This window comes from Protopterus annectens, chromosome 9.part0 (genome assembly GCF_019279795.1).
Source record: "Protopterus annectens isolate FY-2018-M chromosome 9.part0, PAN1.0, whole genome shotgun sequence".
NCBI lineage: Eukaryota > Metazoa > Chordata > Ceratodontiformes > Protopteridae > Protopterus > Protopterus annectens.
Genome location: NC_056743.1, coordinates 71,098,985 through 71,118,610, shown reverse-complemented (window position 1 = coordinate 71,118,610; position 19,626 = coordinate 71,098,985). Strand labels below are relative to the sequence as shown.

Below are 19,626 nucleotides of genomic sequence, written 5' to 3'. Positions count from 1 at the left end.
TGTCCCCCAAAAATGGTCCATAACAAATACATGTGTTTTAATAATGGCAGTAGTGGTGCAATGGATAGCTTTGCCGCCTCACAGCAAGAGGTTCTCTGGTTCAATTCTCGGCTGGGGTGCATTATGTGCAGAGTCTGCATGTCCTCCCTGTGGTCATGTGGGTTTCCTCCAGGTGCTCTGGTTTCCTCCCACATTCCAAGACATGCAGTAGGTGGATTGGACACTCTAAACTGGCTGTAGGTGAGAATGTGTATGTGCATGTCAGTGATACGGATGAACTACAGTGGCAGGGCTAGGCACCCAGTGATGTAAACCTTGGCTCGAGATGATTGCCACTGTTGAAGTGATACTCTGACCCCATGTGTAAATTGGAAAAAAGGGGATGAGGATGGATGAATGGATATATTAGTAATAACCCCACCTTTAATGTCAGTAAACATACAAAAAAAAACATATATCAATTATGATTATAGAATAAATGGCCAAAAATTAAAAAAAGACGCCAAAATCAAAAATCTAGGGACAATGGTAACACTGATTAAACTTTAATCTGTGTGTGTATCTACCAATGTCAGAATGCATTTTTGTCGCCTATTAAATTCTAAGACACGAGTCATCTCACTGCAGGGGGAATCATTGTACCATTTTATGCATCAGTGATCTGACGCTTTTTATGTTATAGTCCTGGGTTCTTTAGCCTAAAATAAGCATTCTGAAACAACTTGAAATGATATAATGATTTTTTCCTACAATGATTCATTGTTACAAAAGTAAGAGAGTTGCAAAACTTGAATTATATGGAAATGCTTCAGTGATTTTCATTATAATATAATTTCTTGCAGGTTATTTTGCTGCTGCTTTTGCCTAGTCTTAAAACCAATGGCAGATCCAGTTCTGACTGTAAGTCTGTGTCCAAAACACACTGCTAAGGGAGCCAGCATCAGACCAGCAAACCTATTATTTCCTGAGAAGTCTACATTCCCCTTTACTTGCATTTTATAAGACTCGTTATTGAATATAATGCCCTTTAACTTGAGAAACGGCAGAAATTCCTGTTGGGAAAAAAACACTGGCCTCAAAAAATCTTAGCTATTAAGACAGACTGGTAGACTGGTTAAAAGAGCTAAACCATACATCAACAGATAAAGAAGACACATTGGCCTGATAAAGTGATATCCCAATGTATCTCGTACCTCTGGAACAAACTAACAGTACACAGTATGCAGTGTAGCATCCTTGCCACCTTCAAAGTAAATATAGATATTTGAATGGGTAGCCTCAAATTCTATCCTGGTTTATCTTATAATGCCCACCCTGAGGCTGTGAACCTTTGAATATGAGTTACAGTCTAAGCCCGTTATGGTCTGCAATGCAGACTGATTGTCCAGTACTTGATCTATGATCCTGTGAACCTATAAACACATGAGAGCTACATTACTCAACCAGCTTTCAAATTATAAACAGACTTCCCCATATAGTTAAAAATCTGGCAGTAAGTTTCCTCAACAATGAATTCTCTTTCATTCTCTCTCTCACTGTAAATGTGTACTCAGAATGTATACTGCAGTCCTGAGTGTGGGAATACTCTTACAGCAATTAGGTAAATCACAAGATGTTAATAGCAAGTTACTGCGGTGTGTAAACATGAGTAGCCTGCAGGGCTAAATTCAGGAAGTTAGTTTCTCGCAAGAAGAATCACATGAAAGAAGACCTGCACCTGCAGAAAGAGCTGGAAGTGAAGAGTGAGACACACCTCTCAGGCCTACCTGTGGAGTATATTTTGCAGAATTGCTTGATTAGGTTGTGCCAGGGAAAGAGCCACAGCTTTGGACTATCCCTATGTTACACGACAGCCTGTATCCTTGACAGGCTGTATGGAATGAAAGCTGTTTTTAAAACTTATTAAGGCACTTTATGCTTTTTTTCTAAACTGCAAAGCCAATAAGGCTAGCATTTTGGACTGGGGATTTAATGAATAAAGCTGCACTTTTACCTAAGTCCTGCCTCTACTGAGTTTTTGAACATCCCATTTGTTTTCTGTCCATAGTCATCTAGCCATATAATTTGCATATTAGACTAGTCAGATTAACAGTTCTGTAGTTTCTGAGGTCAGTTGATGATCCACCTTTGTGAAGTAGAATATGCATTGCAGTTCTCCATTCTCATGGCACAAAGACTGTTTTGAGGCCATAGTTGAAAAATTATTCAAGTGGTCCTGATGGATCATGTTTCAAGCTATTTAAGAGGCATTCTAGGATATTGTCAGGGCCCAATGAGGGTTTATTTTTGGCCTTGGCATGCACTGCCAGGACATGCTTCCTGTTAATAGTTGGGGGTAATACTAGTAAGTATTTCATGGGGGAGACAGGCAGAGGAGTTGGGGAGTGAAGTTTGAGCTGAGTTTATCAGTCAGCAAATTTATGTCTCTCTGCTCAGTGAATGTGGCACCACTGGCCATCAGTTTGCCTCACTGATGTGTGCTGCCTTTGAAGTTTCAGACATAGATGTAGAAGCCCTCATGGTTGTCTTTAGCCTATGAGGCTATCAGAACCTCATAATTGGCCACGTTGGACTTAATTAGTCTTCTTAGTTTCTAAACTTAAATTAGTAATAATAAAATGGTGGAGATGATATTTATTGTGGTGACAGAAAAGAGTATCCCTTTGCACATGTGGAAATTCAGACAGCTCTGGGAAAACTGTTGCATTTTGTGGAAATTGTGGAAGGAGGCAGAATCTATAGAACCGGTGTAGCAAGTCAGTAAGCCTTTTCAGCAAAAGAAAAGGAAAAGGGCAAGGCAGCGACACTCACTCGGATATTCAGAATCAAAACTAGGAGAAAGTAGCTGCATAAAAAAAGACTGCAAAAGAAGCCAAACTGATGGAGATTGTTGCATAGTAAAAGAGTATAATGGGCCCTGTCTATTATAAGAAGCATTCTCCAAGGGAAGAGCAACATCTACACAAAACATTAAAATATGTTATTATAGAAACTGAAGATGAACTGGTGTAAAGGTCTGAAGTGCAAATTGGTATGAGACACAAGTTAGCACCGAGATTTACAAAAATGTATTAGTACAACTAAAACATAGAAAACGAAAGGCACTTGAATGAGGACCATCAAGGCAAATTGGGTGCAGAAAGTGATATAAGCAGGAGAATGCAGAGTTCTGAGATGATGTCTGCAAAAAGTAAAGCACAGAATCCAACTTGTTGTGGATTCTAAGCAACACATATCTAATAACCAAGAAAAGTAAAACTGATGGTGAATGTTATGCTGATATATTTTGTAGTGAAAGAGCAACATAAGTAAAGAAAATGAAGTGACTAGGTAGTATCAGCTCAAAACTAAGGTAGGTATATCAACTCAAATTAAGATCAGCCTGAAAGCAAGAAGGTAAACCAGAAGTGAATTTTGTTAAGAACTACCTTTGCAGGGGAATAATTAGAGGAAGCTACTGTACCAGTGTTTTTAAGGGAAGACACTATATCTTCTATCTTGAGGGAAGTAACTAAACAAACTAATTCTGAATTAATCAACTTAATTTAAAATAGCACAATGGGAAAATTATACTTTAAGTAGTGCATGAAATAAAAGTAACTAAGCTTGTGGGGGAAGATGGTGAGCAAGATGTTCCCATTTCTTCTTGTCCCCATTTTGAGCTAAGTTCACCCCTTACATAAAATAAGTAAACAATGGAAAGACATTCTGTATCTGCTTCTAGTGCCAAAGTAATATAGGACACTAGGAAGAAGCTAGACTGTAGTCATGTATTAGGTCATCTGGACAAGAATAACTCAAAGATATCAGCCAAATTTTACTGATGATGTACAATTACAGAGGTAAAGAAGTTATGTGCTTTCAGAATGTCAGAAAACTGCACTCTGTCTTGGATATTATAGTCTGTTTATCCCAATACCTATCATAGATGTGCCATTTGAATGTACTGTCATGGGCGTACTGGGACTCATGATAAAATCCAGCAATGGGTATCCGCACATTTTAGTCATAATGGACTATGCTACCAAATTTGCAGAAGCAGGGCTACTATGAAAAGAGTTAAGGCTAAAGCTGTTGCATAGAAGTGGTACTATTATTCTCCAGAGTGGATGTCCCTAAGCAGATAACCTTTATCTCAAGGATGCTGCATTAGTCTTGTCAGTGTTTTAAAATCAAACAGTTGAAGACATCAGTCTACCATCTGCAGGCTGATAAATTAAGGGACAAAAAAGCTTAATATAACACTTAAATCTATGCTGAGGAAAGTTACCATACCTGTTGTATACAATCAGACAGGTACCACACAATTCAGCTGGGTGTAACCCATTTGATCTACTATATGGTATGCATCCTAGGGAGATGTTAGGAATTACTAAGGAAACAGAAAGAAGAAAAGGCACCATTTAAAAATGTGATAGAGCACTATTGTTTGCAGGATACATTAAAGCTGATAGTGCCTATAGTAAGGGACTACATGCCGAGAGCTCTTGAAATGCTTCAGTGAATTTATAATAAGTATACCCAACTTAAGTGGATTTCACCCAGAAGATCTTGTACTTCTGCAAGTGCCCTTCATGTAACACAAATACCTGGCCCAAAGGCAAGGGCCATTTGAGGTGACTGAATAAGTAAATGCAGCATCCTCTTATGCTGTAAGGTTAGACAGCCAAGAAAGAGAATTACAGAGCAAGTTTACCAGATTAATGTACTAAAGCAATGGAAAGAAGATGAATGTTCTTATAGGTTCATAGGTTCATAGGTTGGTACTAGGCTATCGGCCATAAGGCCTGTACAAGCCTAGCCATAACAATTCCCTGGCTATTTCTTCCCACACTATTTATTTCACTGGACCCCTGTCTAGCAGGGCGACTGACATTATCCCCAGGGTGAATTTCCTTTCTCCCATCCAGTCAGCAAGGTTCCTTTTGAAGAGGGCCAAGGAGGCACTCTGCGTGACATGTATGGGCAGTCTATTCCAGAGTCTGTGGAGTCTGTGGGTCAGGAACCTATCCCTCCAGCATGTTTTGTTTATTGTGATGACAAGATTTAGATCCCTGGAGCATGTGGCTCTGAGGGATTGGGATTTCTTTTAGAGTAGCATGTCCAACAGCTCTGGGTTTGACATGGCCTTGTATGTTAAGCAGAGATCGCCTCAGTGTAGACAATATGTGACAGAGTATAGCTGGAGTTTTTTAAGGTGGTCAGCATAGGGCATCTGCTTTAGGCCTGTGATTCTCTTAGTGAGGCATTTCTGCGGCCTTTCCAGTTGTTGCAGATGTCTTGAGAGCTACATACCAAATGAGGTGTTGTATTCTATAATGGGTCTAATGAGGGATGAGTACAGTGGGACAATGACCTCATTTTTTCTGGATGAAAAGCTCTTAGTGATGAGGTGTGCCACATAGAAGGATTTCCTGACTGTTGTGGCGATGTGGTTATTGAAGGTGAGATCACTGTCCACCTGTGTCCCTAAGTCAGGCCCAGCTTAGTAAGTTTAATTCACAGGTACATGTTTTTTCCCAAAGGGGATAACTATACATTTCATGGCATTGAGCTTGAGCCCATGGCTCTGGCACCGGCACCAAGCATCTGTTTCTGTAAGGCCCGTTTGTAGATTATCCACATTATTTGGGGATTCAATAATGGTTCCCGGTTTGCAGTCATCTGTGAACATTGTTAGCCAGAGTCCCTTAGTGTTGGCCTGTACTTCAGAGAAGTAGATGCCAAACAAAAGAGGTCCCAGGACTGAACCCTGAGGTACTCCATTTGTCCCTTTTCTGGAGCTGGATTTGGAGTCAGATACTTTTACAGTGTGGGTTCTGTCAGTAAGCCAGTTGGCAACCCATCAAGTGACGTAGGGATTAATGCCCAGCTTAGTAAGTTTATCTATGATTCCAGCATGGGGGATGGTGTCAAAGGCCTTGGCGAGGTCCAGATAGGCTGTGTGGACTGCCTTACCCTTGTCCATGGCTCTGGAGACTGATTCAAAGAAGTCAATAAGTTTCAGGAGAAAAGATTGGCCCTTCTCGAACCCAAACTGGGTGGGTTCCAGTGTTTTAAGGTTGCCAATGTCCTTGTTTATAAGTTCCATGATAATACGTTCCATGGCCTTGCAGATCAGGCTTGTCAGACTGATGGGGAGGTAGTTCCCAGGATCCAAGGTGGATCCCCCCTTGTGGAGTGGGATAACAGTAGCTGTGCACCACTCAGTGGGCATGAAGCCTGAGGTGAGGGTATGATTAAACATGACACTTAGATGAGGTGCCAGTTCATTTTGTAGTTCATGTAGTACACAGCCCAGGATGTCATCTGGTCCCATGGATGCTGTATTCTTAGCTTTGGAGAGTGCGTTTTTTACCTGTGTGGCTGTTATTACTGGAATTTGGCAATCTTCCAGTATTGAGATGGGCCGTTTAGGGGGTGAGAGGGGGGTGAAGTTGGCACTGAATCGATCTGCCAGGATATTGGCAATATCCTTGGGATCAGTATATTTAATGCCATTCTGTTATAGCTCAGAGCAGATCTGAGCATTGCCATTTAGATTCTTGACATAGTTATAGAATGCCTTGTGGTTGTCTTTGGAATCTTTGGCAATTTTATTTTCGTAACTAGCTTTGGAGGATTTTATGAGGGATCTCGGCTTCTTACTGAGGCTGGTAAGGGAGTTTTTTGCATCCTGGGATTTTCCTCTTTTCTGCAGCAGTTTTTTCCTTTTGTTGTAAAGTTTGTTAATAGCAGGGGACCATCAGGTTGGCTTCCTTTTTTGGAGGAGAGCATCTTGGTTCTATTTGGGATGGCATGATTCATGCATGAGTGGATGTGCTCATACAGTGCCTTAGTGTAGGACTCAGCAGTCGCACTTTCAGTTCCCGTCTGCATGGGTGTCATGAAGTTTGTAACTTCTGACTTGAGTAGCATGAAGGTAGCCTTGGAGAAGTTTTTTATGGAGGTTTCCTTACTTGGGGGTGGGGGTGGGATGTGGATGTTAAGGGTGACTAGCTTATGGTCTGACCTGACCAACGAGGGGGTGACCATAGGTGTGGAGCATCGATTTCCCATGTTGGTAATGACCAGGTCTAAGATATTGGAGCCCCTGGTGGGACTATGGATTAGTTGATCCAGGGCATTGGAATTTATGAATTCCAAGAACCGTTGTGCAAATCCTCCCCCACTACTAACTCAGGCTGTACTTGATTTCTTTCAACTCTATTGGCTTATCTCTTATTCATTCACATTCTCATTCTTAAAGTCTCCTAATTAGTTGTATATCTCATTAGCATTTCACTGTTTTTTTAATCACACTCCCCTTACCTCTTCCACTGTATTCCCCTGCACTCTAACCACTACTTCCTTATATCTGCCAGTCTAATCTGTCACTGCAGTCACTTCTTATCATTTCTTTAAATGTCCTGAACTAGCATAGACTTACTACTACTTTCTCTTTTCATCTTGTTCTTTTACTAAATCTCATAGAACTAAGCTGTATCCCCCTTTCCTCTAAACCTACATCTGTTGCATTCTTCCTATCATACCCATTAGAGATCTACCCATATATCTCCTAGCTGTTTTCAAATAAATGCACTGCTTTTCTCCAAATTCAAAATTCCTCCTGTTAGATACATTATCCTATACCAACAGAATCACCTCAAAAGATCAAACAGAAACCAGTTAACATCCTTTTAGTCTCCCAGATTTTCTATCATACCCCTATGTGGAGATATCCACCCCAGTCCAGGATCTACTATCACTAACCTTTCTGAATTCTATAACAACTATAATTCTTGTAAATCCTTAAAAGTTGTTCCATCAAACTCGCAAAGCATTCATAATAAAATTACTGACCTTCATGCTTGGATAGCACTCAATCAACCAGACATCATCACTGATCCTCCCAAGCTGCATGCTTACCTGGTCTACTGACCCTGATAATTGCACCTGAGGAAAGTATCTCACAAAAGATATATAAATAAACTTATAAAAGAAGTGCTCCAAATCCATAAATTATTGGTGCATCATTTCAGGATCCACTCGACCAAAGTAACACCCTGTTGAAAAGTGAAAAGTGGTCTGAGGATATCTTTATACATTTTCTACATTGCATATACTACAAAAGTGAAGTAACAATGTAGGGGTTCTGTATTTTTATGCTTGGACAACTTATAGTGAAGGTTTAAACATTTTAACTGTGAATTACCATAGGCAGGTGCATGGCTTGAGAATCCCTTATAGTAGTACATCTTCTCTTTTACCCTTTATTCAGTAACATCTTCTACTATAATTGGTTAAAACTGTTTTTTTTTTCTATTTAGTATACCACACCACTAACTGGTAAAAGATCCTTGCTAGACTAAGACTGTCTTTTTCTCTTACAAAGTACTACCTTGAAATAAACAAATAATTACAGTAAAACTCTACAAGAGACAGCTTTTAAGGATTGTTCGTTTTGTGTCCCCTACTATTGTGGGTCTGCCCGCTCAGTTCCCCTACCCTACCCCTCATTTCCAACCACCCCAGTACATCTAAATTTAAATCACATAACTTCACCATCTTTTTCAGAGTGATCAATCACAGCCTAGACAATTACCTTCATGCCTAGGTCTTACTATTCTATTTCAATTTAGTCATAACCTGCCTCTTTAACTCCACCCACCACCACTACTCTCTAGTCACCTCCCACAGTCTAACATTAACTCAGTCAGCACATTTCTAAAACTAATTCTCCCCCACTACTAACTCAGCTGGTACTTAATTTCTTCCAACTCTATTTACTTATCTCTTATTCATTCACACTCTCCTTCTTAAAGTCTCCCAATTAATTGTATATCTCATTCTCATTTGACCTCACTTCACTGTTTTTAATCACAGTCCCCTTACCTCTTCCACTATATTCCCCTGCACTCTAACCTTTACTTCCCTATATCTGCCAGTCTAATCTGTCACTGCAGTCACTTCTTATCATTCATTAAATGTCTCGAACCAGCATACTCTTACCACTACTTTCTCTTTTCACCTTGTTCTTTTTTTTTACTACTAAATCTCATAGAACTAATCTATACCCCCCTTTCCTCTAAACTTACATCTGTCACATTCTTCCTATCATACCCATCAATCTACCCAGCTATCTCCTAGCTTTTATTAAATAAATGCACTGCATTTCAGCAAATTCAAAATTCTTCCTGTTAGACACATTATCCTGGACCAACAGAATCACCTCAAAAGATCAAAAAGAAAGCAGTTAACATCCTTTTATTCTCCCAGATTTTCTATCATACCCCTATATGGAGATATCCACCCCAGTCTAGGATCTACTATCACTAACCTTTCTGAATTCTATAACAACTATAATTCCTGTAAATCCATAAAAATCGTTCCACCAAACTTCCAAAGTATTTGTAATAAAATTACTGACCTTCATGCTTGGATAGCAGTGAATCAACCAGACATCATCACTGGTACCAAAACCTGTCTCAAACGTAATGTAAAGGACTCTGACTTCCTCCCTCCAGGCTTCACCAGCATTGATAAAAACACTAAAAAAACAAATACAACAAGAACCACAAGCCAGTGACCACCAAAACTGTAAAACACTTTTTTCTCTGACGTCTCGGCTGCACCAACATTAAGTCTGACAGGCTGCACAAGAAAGGAGGTGATATTGATTTTCTTTTCCCTAATGCCTACAACATATCCCTCTATACTAATACTATTCCACAGTTCTGTACTTCCAAAATTCTCAGCTATTTCCTAAAAATAAATAAATCCAAAAATGTATGTGTCATAGTTTGAAATACCCCCTAGCAATAACTGTTCTGGAAGATATCCTTGCCTGGATCACCTATACAATTAAAACTGAAACCATAATTCTTGCTGATGTTAATATTAATTGGCTGAACTTCTCCTCTGAATTAAGTTCACTCAGCTTATTACCACACCAACTAGATTCAATTGCTGTAATACTAACAGCTCTACCATACACTGGATGCCGGTTACCGATCCAAGTAAATTTTCCTCCTCAGTCAGTACTGTCCTAAATGCACTTAGTGACCATCTCCCCACCTTTGGTCTTAGAACATATCCCTCCCATCAAAACATCATTATAAATAAATATGTAATCTGACTTGCTTTAAACTGCGGACATTCACCAATCTACTGAAAAACATGAACTGGAGCATCTTAAAACCTCTACCTCTAGATGATGTGGCAAATTACTTTAATTCAATATTTCTGGATACCCTAAACAGCCTCTTACCCCCTCATGTCAAATGAGTCAAAACGAACCATGCCCTATGGCTAACTAAATTAATAAAAGAACTAATACTAAACAGGGACAAAATCTGGAAACAATGGCTAAAAAATACAAATTCTCCACAACTCTTGAAATTCAAGCAGCTTTACAACCAAGTAGAGAGGCAACTAACCAAATATAAAAAAGATTATTACCTAACACTTTAAACCAATCATAAGAAGAACCCTGCCTTGAGTTCTTTCATGGACATAGTCGACAAGGCCTGAGACTCAGGCAAAATTGTTTCTTTCCTATTTCTAGACTTAGCAAAGGCCTTTGACACAGTCTCTTACTCATTACTTCTAAATCAGCTCTCAGAAAATGGAGTCTCCCCTCCCTGTCTTAACTGGGTCTCAAATGACCTATTAGACAGACAACAGGCATTTAAATGGAAGAACTCCCTTAACAACCCTAGTGGTGTCCCTCAAAGCTCTATATTAGGACCCCTCCTCATCAGTATCCTTATTAAGTCTCCAGTCTGCATTCAGTCAGTGCTTCCTAATACAATATGTTGATGACTTTACAATAGTCTGCTCTGCTAATTCCATGTCTGACCTTCAACAAATCAGTCAAATGGCCTTTACCTCTATAGAGACCTGGCTCAGTAACAATCACCTTTAACTTAATCCAAAATAAAACAAAGCTACTTCTATTTACCACCAAGAAAATCCCTCATAGATAATTCCCAGTTTACTATTCTCTAGCAAAGCAAAACAGTAATATAAGTTACTTAGACTAAACTACCGGGAGTAATTATAGATAAACAGCTAAACATACACATACAGAATAATGTTAATAAAGCACACCAAAAGCTAGGCATTCTTTATAGGCACAAACACTTTCTTATCCTCTCCACTAAACAGACCCTTGCTACCAGATATATACTTCCCTCTCTAAAAAAAAACTTCAAATGTGTTATAGCAAAGACACCAAATTTGCTATAAATGTAAACATTCAGCCCTTCACTGTACAGCTTTACATTCCCTTAAGTGGCTTGAAGTGCCACACTATCTCTCCTACCTGCAACTCTCTCCTACCTGCAACTAACTGCATGTAAATTAATTTACAAACCCTTAATTTGTCCTGCACTCACCTCATTATTAAGCTACTATCTACCAAAAAGGTCTCTCAGATCTGAGAATCAACACCTTTTGCAAGTGCACAAGCCTAACCTACCTGTTGGCCAGCTTCTTTATACCTGTTCTCTAGCCAAAGCCTGGAATTTTTACCAATAGCAATTAGTTCTAATCAAAAAATGTTCATCTCATTCAAAAGTTCTTTACAAGACTACCTCTCTTCTATCTGGATCTGCTCTTGCACCATTTCCCTGACCTTTAAAACTTGACTACCCCTACTTTTTTGAATATATTCTTATTTCTATTTCTCCTGTTCACTGTATATTCTTCTTAAATACTTTTAATGACAATTAACTATACAATGTCTTGAGTAACACACTTTTATGGCAGAAGTGTCATACATTGTTAGCCTTTTACATATGACTCATCTCACTTTGTATTAAATATTTGCGTTAATTGTAACTATTGCCAAGTCTTGTTTTACCCTTACTGTAACTAATTCATAATTACTTCTCCATGTGTGCATCATTTATGGAACTTTATAAATGTTAAATTCTGTCCTATGTCTATGTTTGCTATTTGTGGAGCTTTTCTCCTCGGGCCTGCACTGAAATTGGGCTCTTACTGGTTCAGTGAACTATCCTGGTAAACAAGTGCCAATAAATAAATAAATTTCTGGAAGGAGGAAAATAGAAATCTTAGCAAACAAAAAAAAAAAAAAAAAAAGAAATCAGAATCATGGCAGTATGTCCACCTCCTCTGCATCATTTTACAGTAGAGCATATTCTACAATTCTACTCTTTGTAGTGTTTTGGTGATACCAGTACCACAGAGAACACCAAAAAAACATATATATATATATATATATATATATATATATATATATATATATATATATATATATATATATATTTTCTAAGTTTCCGTTTAGGTAAATTATTTAAATGTTAGCTGCTGTTGTATGTATTTTAGAACAGGTCATGATGGAAAAGTGTTGTTGGACCAGTTGGTTTACCCAGTTAACACAAAAGTAAATAAATTAAATAAGCAAACAAGCAAACAAATAAATAACTATCCACTATTCCTCTCCTTTATCCTGCTACAGCCTGATTTCCTACCTAGCAAATGGTGCTACCCAACTTCTCATTCCCTCTGTCTTCCGTCCATATTTTCCTTTTCCACTGTGTATCATTTGATCCCACCCTCACTGCTTATATATAATGTAATTCCTACTACTTCCTTGTCCTTCCTTGTCTGCCTAGTGATCATACATATGTCCTATTTGTTTAACTTAAATGCAGTATATTCTTGCTGTCCCCATTGTTAAGTGTGTCTGCATGAATCACCTAACCTATATTTTTTCTCCAGTTGTCATAATTGTCATAACTGTTTGCACGTTCAGATTTTCTTCCCCAGGCTCCTAGCAGTATTAAGCATCGTCCTCCATTATCCATTTCGGTTTCACCGCTCTCCTCCAACTTGTACCTCCATTTTCACTTTCCTCCTCTAACATCTATAGCCTTGCCTTCTGTAGCTCTACCCACATCACCATTTATCTCTTTAAATTATACTCTTTAGCATAGCCGTTCCCCATGGGTTGAGATGGAGTATCTCTACCTACTCTATGCCTTCCCCACTCCCCCACTGCTTTAGCCCATATTGTTTTCTTGTAGCCCCTGACCAAACAGTTATACTGCTCTAGCATGTATTTTTAGCTGTGCTTGTGGGTATCATCAAAGAACATCAGAGAAAGTGACCTTATCACCTACTAAATTGCATGACCCTGCTAGCACCTTTATCCATAATTTCTGTCTTTTTTGTGATTCTCCCATCAAAGCATTTGCCTCATGAATTACTATCTGTAGATTAACTCTGCCCACTCTGGTCATGACCTGACTTACATTTGTGACCCTTCTAGTCTTAGTCTGGCTTGGTACCTACAACAATGGAAGTGCTTTTACCTCTCCTAAGCTCTTGATCTCCCCTGCTTCACAATTTTATACCATTCATTATGGATTCCCTTACAACTAGGACCTCTCCTATATATTCCTGGCTCAATCTTTTTTAATCCCCTTCTTTCAGACCACTGCATGGGCCCACATAACACTTCGTGTGCCAGCTGCCTTCTTCCTGTTAAGCTTCTTCTTACTCTTTTTTCGGTTTCCTCCTTCCATGTTTGACATGTAGCCCCTTGTGTTCTTGCTTCTGTTTCTCTCAATTGTTTCCTTCTGTCTGTTAGATGAGATCCCCACTCTCACTTTTTAATCTCTTTAGAATTCACAAACTACCATCCAATAGCTATTCTCTCCCCTACTGCTAACCCCCTAGAAAAATGCATCCACACCCAGCTACTTGACTGTCTACTAAACAATAACCTACTACCTACATCTCCCTCCTGTACCTCCCACCTAATTTTTATCATTTTCTTCTGTCTCCACTCATGTCTCCCCTGTTTCTTATCTCTGACTCCCACCAGTTCTCCTCTATTGCCCTGCCTTCCATATTTCTCTAACTTTGACTCTTCCATAGCCCATCCTGTCTACATCGATCCTTTTCTTGACGTCCCCTAACCAGCATTTCTGTCTCGTTGATCTCCCTTTCCAGGTACCCTAACATCTAACAACAAATACAACACCCACAGATCTCTAGGCTGCATTACAACACCCTGTCTTGCATATTTTACCCACATCTCCCATTGTCTAGGTTCATCCGTTTCTTCTTTTACCTCACTTTCTTACCGATACCCTGCCCTCTTCTCACATCTATGTTTGTATATGTTTTCCTTTCTTCTTATGCATTTGCACTATCTCCTTTCTCCTTCTACTTTTTCTGTTATACAGTAGTGCTATTTCATGCCCTAATAAAACTACAGTATTCTTTGATATGGAGCATATCTATTTATTGCCTTTTATTTTTTAATTAGTTTTGGGAGAATGCTAAACCTTGTATTTCCTGTGTAATGGAACTTGCTGGTAAGTGGTTCCTTGTTCTGAGATCTATGCCTACAAGTACTGTTGCAGTATCTATAAGCAATTTAGCAAATTTGTTTTTGCTTCTGTTGCCAGCCACTGCCACCTCCTTTGAGTTTTCAAATTCTAATCCTGGTTCTTCTCAGTACTGCATTAAAAGTTGAAGATGCTGGACAAATGTCAGGGCATTGTCCCTGTGAACCACACTGCAATGTCAAAATCATCATGACTTAGATAGCGTCAATGCAACTCCAACTTATATGATTATGGAGGCTACATGACAAAAAAAAGAAAAAGTGGTGAAAGTTGGTTTTCAGATGATATCTTAATGAATTAAATAAAACTATACCGGCTGTCTACAAAACCAGGAATAAAGTAGTCCTACATTAGTGTCTTTCAATCCATGGCTATTTAGTTTACAAGACTAGTGCACTTGGGGGGATGCAACCTTCTCAAGTATGTTCATGTCTAAAGTCTGCACAAATAGGAAACAACAATTTTAAGATAATTTTGGTGGGAAAATAGTTTCGGGTTACATTAATTAAATGTTGGTCACATCATGTGTCCAATTTTCCCATACAAGGTGTCATCTGCTCCCCTATGCATGTATAGTTATGGGGGTGGCAAAAAGAAGTAAATAAGAAAAGGGGGGAACGTGTCTTGATGACTGTTTTGGGAGCTTATAATAATAAGTCAAGTGCATATATATGGTTCTTGAAAAAAGACAGGAAAATTTGGTTTCTCCTTCACTCCCATCAAAATTGATGACTGGTGCACCATAGTCAGTCCCACCTGTTCCGCTGTGCATTTGCAGGAACAACAGCTTTGTTAATGTTGAACTTTCTGGTTTTAATTTATCATTGTGACTGGAAAATAAAATAAAAGAAGAAGATATCCAACCATAAAGTTCTGGAAACTATAGATATAATCACAGAAAAGCAGAAATATGCAGGTAACAACACTTATAACCAGAATGTCTCACATACCTGCTGCACTCATATTGCACATTTCCATTGAGGAAAATTAAATAATTAAAATCCAGATCAAGGTAACATCATAAAGCAAACAAAATGTAATGAAAAACACTCCACAAATGCTTTCATCTTTTAACATTTTAGACATCATCAGAATTAAACCTAACCCCCCAATCTAACATTTAAATAACTACATCAATTAATTCATTGACTTTTAAAATCAATTAGCCATTAGGACCTCTGTCTTAAAAGTGCCAAAGCCAAACATACCTTAATTAAAGAAATACTGGAACCTGTTAAAATAATTGAAAACATGAGCACATGTACATGCAATAATTCAACTATGATTTAAAAATAGACTACTCCTAATAAAATGTACAGTATGGGGATGGGAACAATTATGGAACGGCTTCAATTCATGTCTCAAAATAAAACAACAAACTATTATTTTCACATAAAACAATAAACTATTGACCCTCTGTATTATTAAAAGTTTAGAGTAAATATATGTAATATAGAAGATGTCATGCATATATCATATAACAATATAAAGTCTAGCCACCCTCATTTTTAACACAGGGCCAGTTGATCATTTAATCCAGGAATCATATTGTCTCCAAGAAATAGTTGCCAATACAGCTCATGATATTCAATCCTGCTTTCCTACTGTCTACCTCGTGGGTCAGGTAAAATCTCTTCCAAAACACCTCCTTTGTTGTGTTTGAACATGGCATTATTATCCACACCTTTTTGTTGTCATGTAAATGTCATAAATACAATTCCTTAAGGTCCATTCAATTTTTCCTACATAAAAAGCTGGGCATGTATTACAAATTGCTAAATATATGATACCCTTACTATTACAATTGTAATATACCTTGAGCTTTAAATGCCTATTGTATGCATGTAGGAACCAGTCTTATTTGTTCATAATGTATAGACTGATTACACAAGACAGACTTAAATGTGCCTACACATTTTTACAGTGTAAGGATGAGCTCTTAACCTTGATGTGATATATTTCTTTAAGATGTTTGCCCTTTTTACATATTATTAATGGGGTAGTTGAGAATTCTTTTAAGGTAATAGGAAGTAATCTGAATATCTTCCAGTTCTTCATGATAATATCCTTAACGGACTTGGTATTGTAATTATAATCTAAAAATAAAGCTTCATTAAAATCCATAAAACTCTTTCATAAATCTGGGGATCCCCTTCTGTTGTAACAAAATGAGATTGAATCCCAAGATCAGTGATAGGGGTATATTTAATACCCCATCCTTGTATCTCTTCACCCTTAATACCAATAATATAATCTTCTGCATATCCCCTCTCAGTAAATAAATTAGTAATAAAATCACATTCCAATAAAAACTCGCCATATTCAGATGTCATCCTTGCTGCATGAATGAATTGACTTTTAGCAATATTTCTTTTCTGAAACAAATGGTGCTCAGTATAAAAATATAAATATAAATTTGAAAACGTATCTTTCAGATTTATCTTAGAAATATATTTTAGGACACTATCTTTCTTAATAGCTACATCTAAAAACTGAAGTTAGTTTTCATATACTTGGCAGGTAAAATTAAAGAAAGAAGCAGTATGTTGTATATAATCCAGAAATTGCATGAGTTTTCCTTTACCACCTGTCCATAAAATTCATATATAATCTAAAAAAATGAGTGTAAATATGACTCCAGTCACTGAAAGGAGACTCCAAAATAAACTTCTGTTCCCAAGTAAGACAAAAGTAGCAAATATGTAAGCAAATGCCACTCCTGTAGCAACTCCCACTAATTTGTTTAAAAATGTTCCCTCAAAAACATAATTATTTTAGTGTCAGTTCAGGAAGCTCACAAATTAATCTTAAATTCTTAAAATTCAAAAGCTCGCATGTAATAATGACAGTCTTCAAACCATTCCATTCCAATTGTATGGGGTATTACTAAAAATAAGTCCACTACATCAAATGTAACAAACAAGGCTTCCTCCCCATTCTATCTAAAAAAATCCTACACATCTTTTAGAATGTGAAATTTATTATCAAAAAATCTTTTTAATTTCCTATCTATAAAGATAGCTAAAGGATATGTCTTTGAGACATTGGCTGCTACAATTAAATGAAGAGGGGGATCCTGAATTGCTTTATGAACTTTGGGGATCCCAAAATAGCAGGAATCTTAACATTTTCTGTCTTAATAGACCTGTATCAAGGGCGGCCATGGTGGTGCAGTGGTTAGCGTTGCCACCTCACAGCAAGAGGTTTTCTGGTTCGATCCTCAGCTGGGGTGCCTTCTGTGCGGAGTCTGCATGTCCTCCCTGTGGTTGCGTGGATTTCCTCCGGGTGCTCCGGTTTCCTCCCACATCCCAAAGACATGTTGTAGGTGGATTAGACACTCTAAATTGGCCCTAGGTGTGAGTGTGTGCATGCGTGTGCCTTCTGTGGAAGGTTGGGCGCCAGGCTGGCAACTCAACACTGTAAAACTCCACTGCCAATCATGAGCGGACAGGTGATCCGCTGTGGCGACCCCTAACGGGGAAAAAGCCGAAAGAAGAAGAATAGACCTGTATCAATTACTTCCTCTATTAAAAGATCTTCTGGAGCCATATCTAATTTGTGGTAAACAATATTTACTTCATTTTTGGAAACTGTGATGTATTTATCGCCTTCATATAACATATTCATTATTTTACCAATATAATCTACCATATCCATGAGGGCCAACCCTCTTCCTTTATCCATTTTTATAATACTAATTGATATGCTACTAATTCCTCTAAGACACCCCTCTCTTCTGTATTTATATTGAAGTATCCATGTTTGTGCGTATTAAACATAACTCTAATTTCATGTTCTACTAACTCCTCAAATTTTTCAAACACAGGATGCAAAGGGGGGTTAAACATACTTTTTTTCTTAAGAAGATGATCTTTTGGCACCATCATACTAGTATTATACATAACTGTCAGATTAATTTTCCTACAGATTATCCCCTGGCTAACCAACCAAAAAGTTCTGGAGACTACAGATATATCCAGCTAGAAGTACCATACCTCTTTACTGTCCATATTTTTACAGAATGATCAGATTTTTGCCTTTTATTTTGTCTTTTCCAAATAAAATGTGGTTTTCTGGCAATTCAGGGAGAACTGAATTCCCTAAATAATGAGAGACATTTGAGTTTCAGATTTCTTATCTTCTAGAAAATACATGGTAACATGAAATGAAACCTTTTTCTTTAGCAACTTTCTAAGTTTATAAGATCGGTTTTTAAAATGTGTCCATATTTTGGCCATTTGTTCCAAATTATTTTTGGCTACGTCCAGATTTCTTGTGGTAAGAGGTTAAGAGATATGTGGGGTACTCAGAAGATGGGCAGAAATTAGACAGGCATACAGCAGAGACATTGCCTTTAAATGTAATTTTATATACAATTTGTTGTGTGTCTGACATTTTTTCTTTGTCTCAACAGGAGAGCCTTCCACCAGTTTTATCAACAACATGTGGAATATGCATGCCCGACAGAAGACATCTACCTGGAATAACGCAAGAGTCAAAAAGTATAAGACTGACACACTTTGCCCTGTACATAATACAAACTATCTTGTGTATCCCTTACTGCATGATCTTTCTGCTTCAACTAGAGACTCACAGATGAAATGTTGAGCAGACCACCTGAACACTGTATATGCATTTTCTTAGGCCAAGGTAATTCCTGTCCAGATGTTCCCACATTTACCATAATGGATGGAATAAAAAGATAATGCAGAGGGGGGATATTTTGTTTTCTAACTACTTGCAATCAGGTTTCTTGAGTGTTCAATTGTAGATTTTAATTACGGGGCTCCCACTTACTTTAACACAACACACAGAACTCTACCAGGCATCTAAAAAGACATGGTTCGAACTGACCCACAGCAGACTCCATGGACGTATACATCTTGTTCTGGTCAGCAAATATTGCACCACTGAATCTTGGACCTTGAGAATGGACCATGTTTCTGTGTTGTGTACAGTCCAGACTGAGTTACAATGACATAATTACATTGCCGAATCCATCATGCAGTAGTTCATAAACTACAGTAACTCAGGGAGTCTCTGTAGCTACAGGGGGAAAAGGAGCTGATATATTTTTATTTCTTGTGGGATTAAAACTTGAATGTGTGCAGCAAATTAATTTTATGTTTATTAAAGCAGTCTTTGTTTCCAGGCACTGACAATGCATTGGTGTATGTATAACAAAGAAATGTGGTGCTAAACAATGAAAAATTCCACTGTTACTGCAATATTTATAACGTTATTGCTCTTACAAAAAAAT

The 19,626-nt window shown here is 38.0% G+C and overlaps 1 protein-coding gene across 2 annotated transcripts in view; it reads left to right on the top strand.

The window, feature by feature from the left end:
• Positions 1-19,521, top strand: part of MAPK8IP1 (mitogen-activated protein kinase 8 interacting protein 1) — a 1,153,940-nt gene extending 1,134,419 nt beyond the window's left edge. For both annotated transcript variants that reach the window (XM_044082569.1, XM_044082568.1), the window contains exon 12: positions 18,781-19,521. In XM_044082569.1, coding sequence (XP_043938504.1) covers positions 18,781-18,853 — 73 coding nt within the window. In that variant the 3' untranslated portion in view covers positions 18,854-19,521. The remainder of the gene's footprint in view (positions 1-18,780) is intronic.
• The last annotated feature ends 105 nt before the right edge of the window (positions 19,522-19,626 follow it).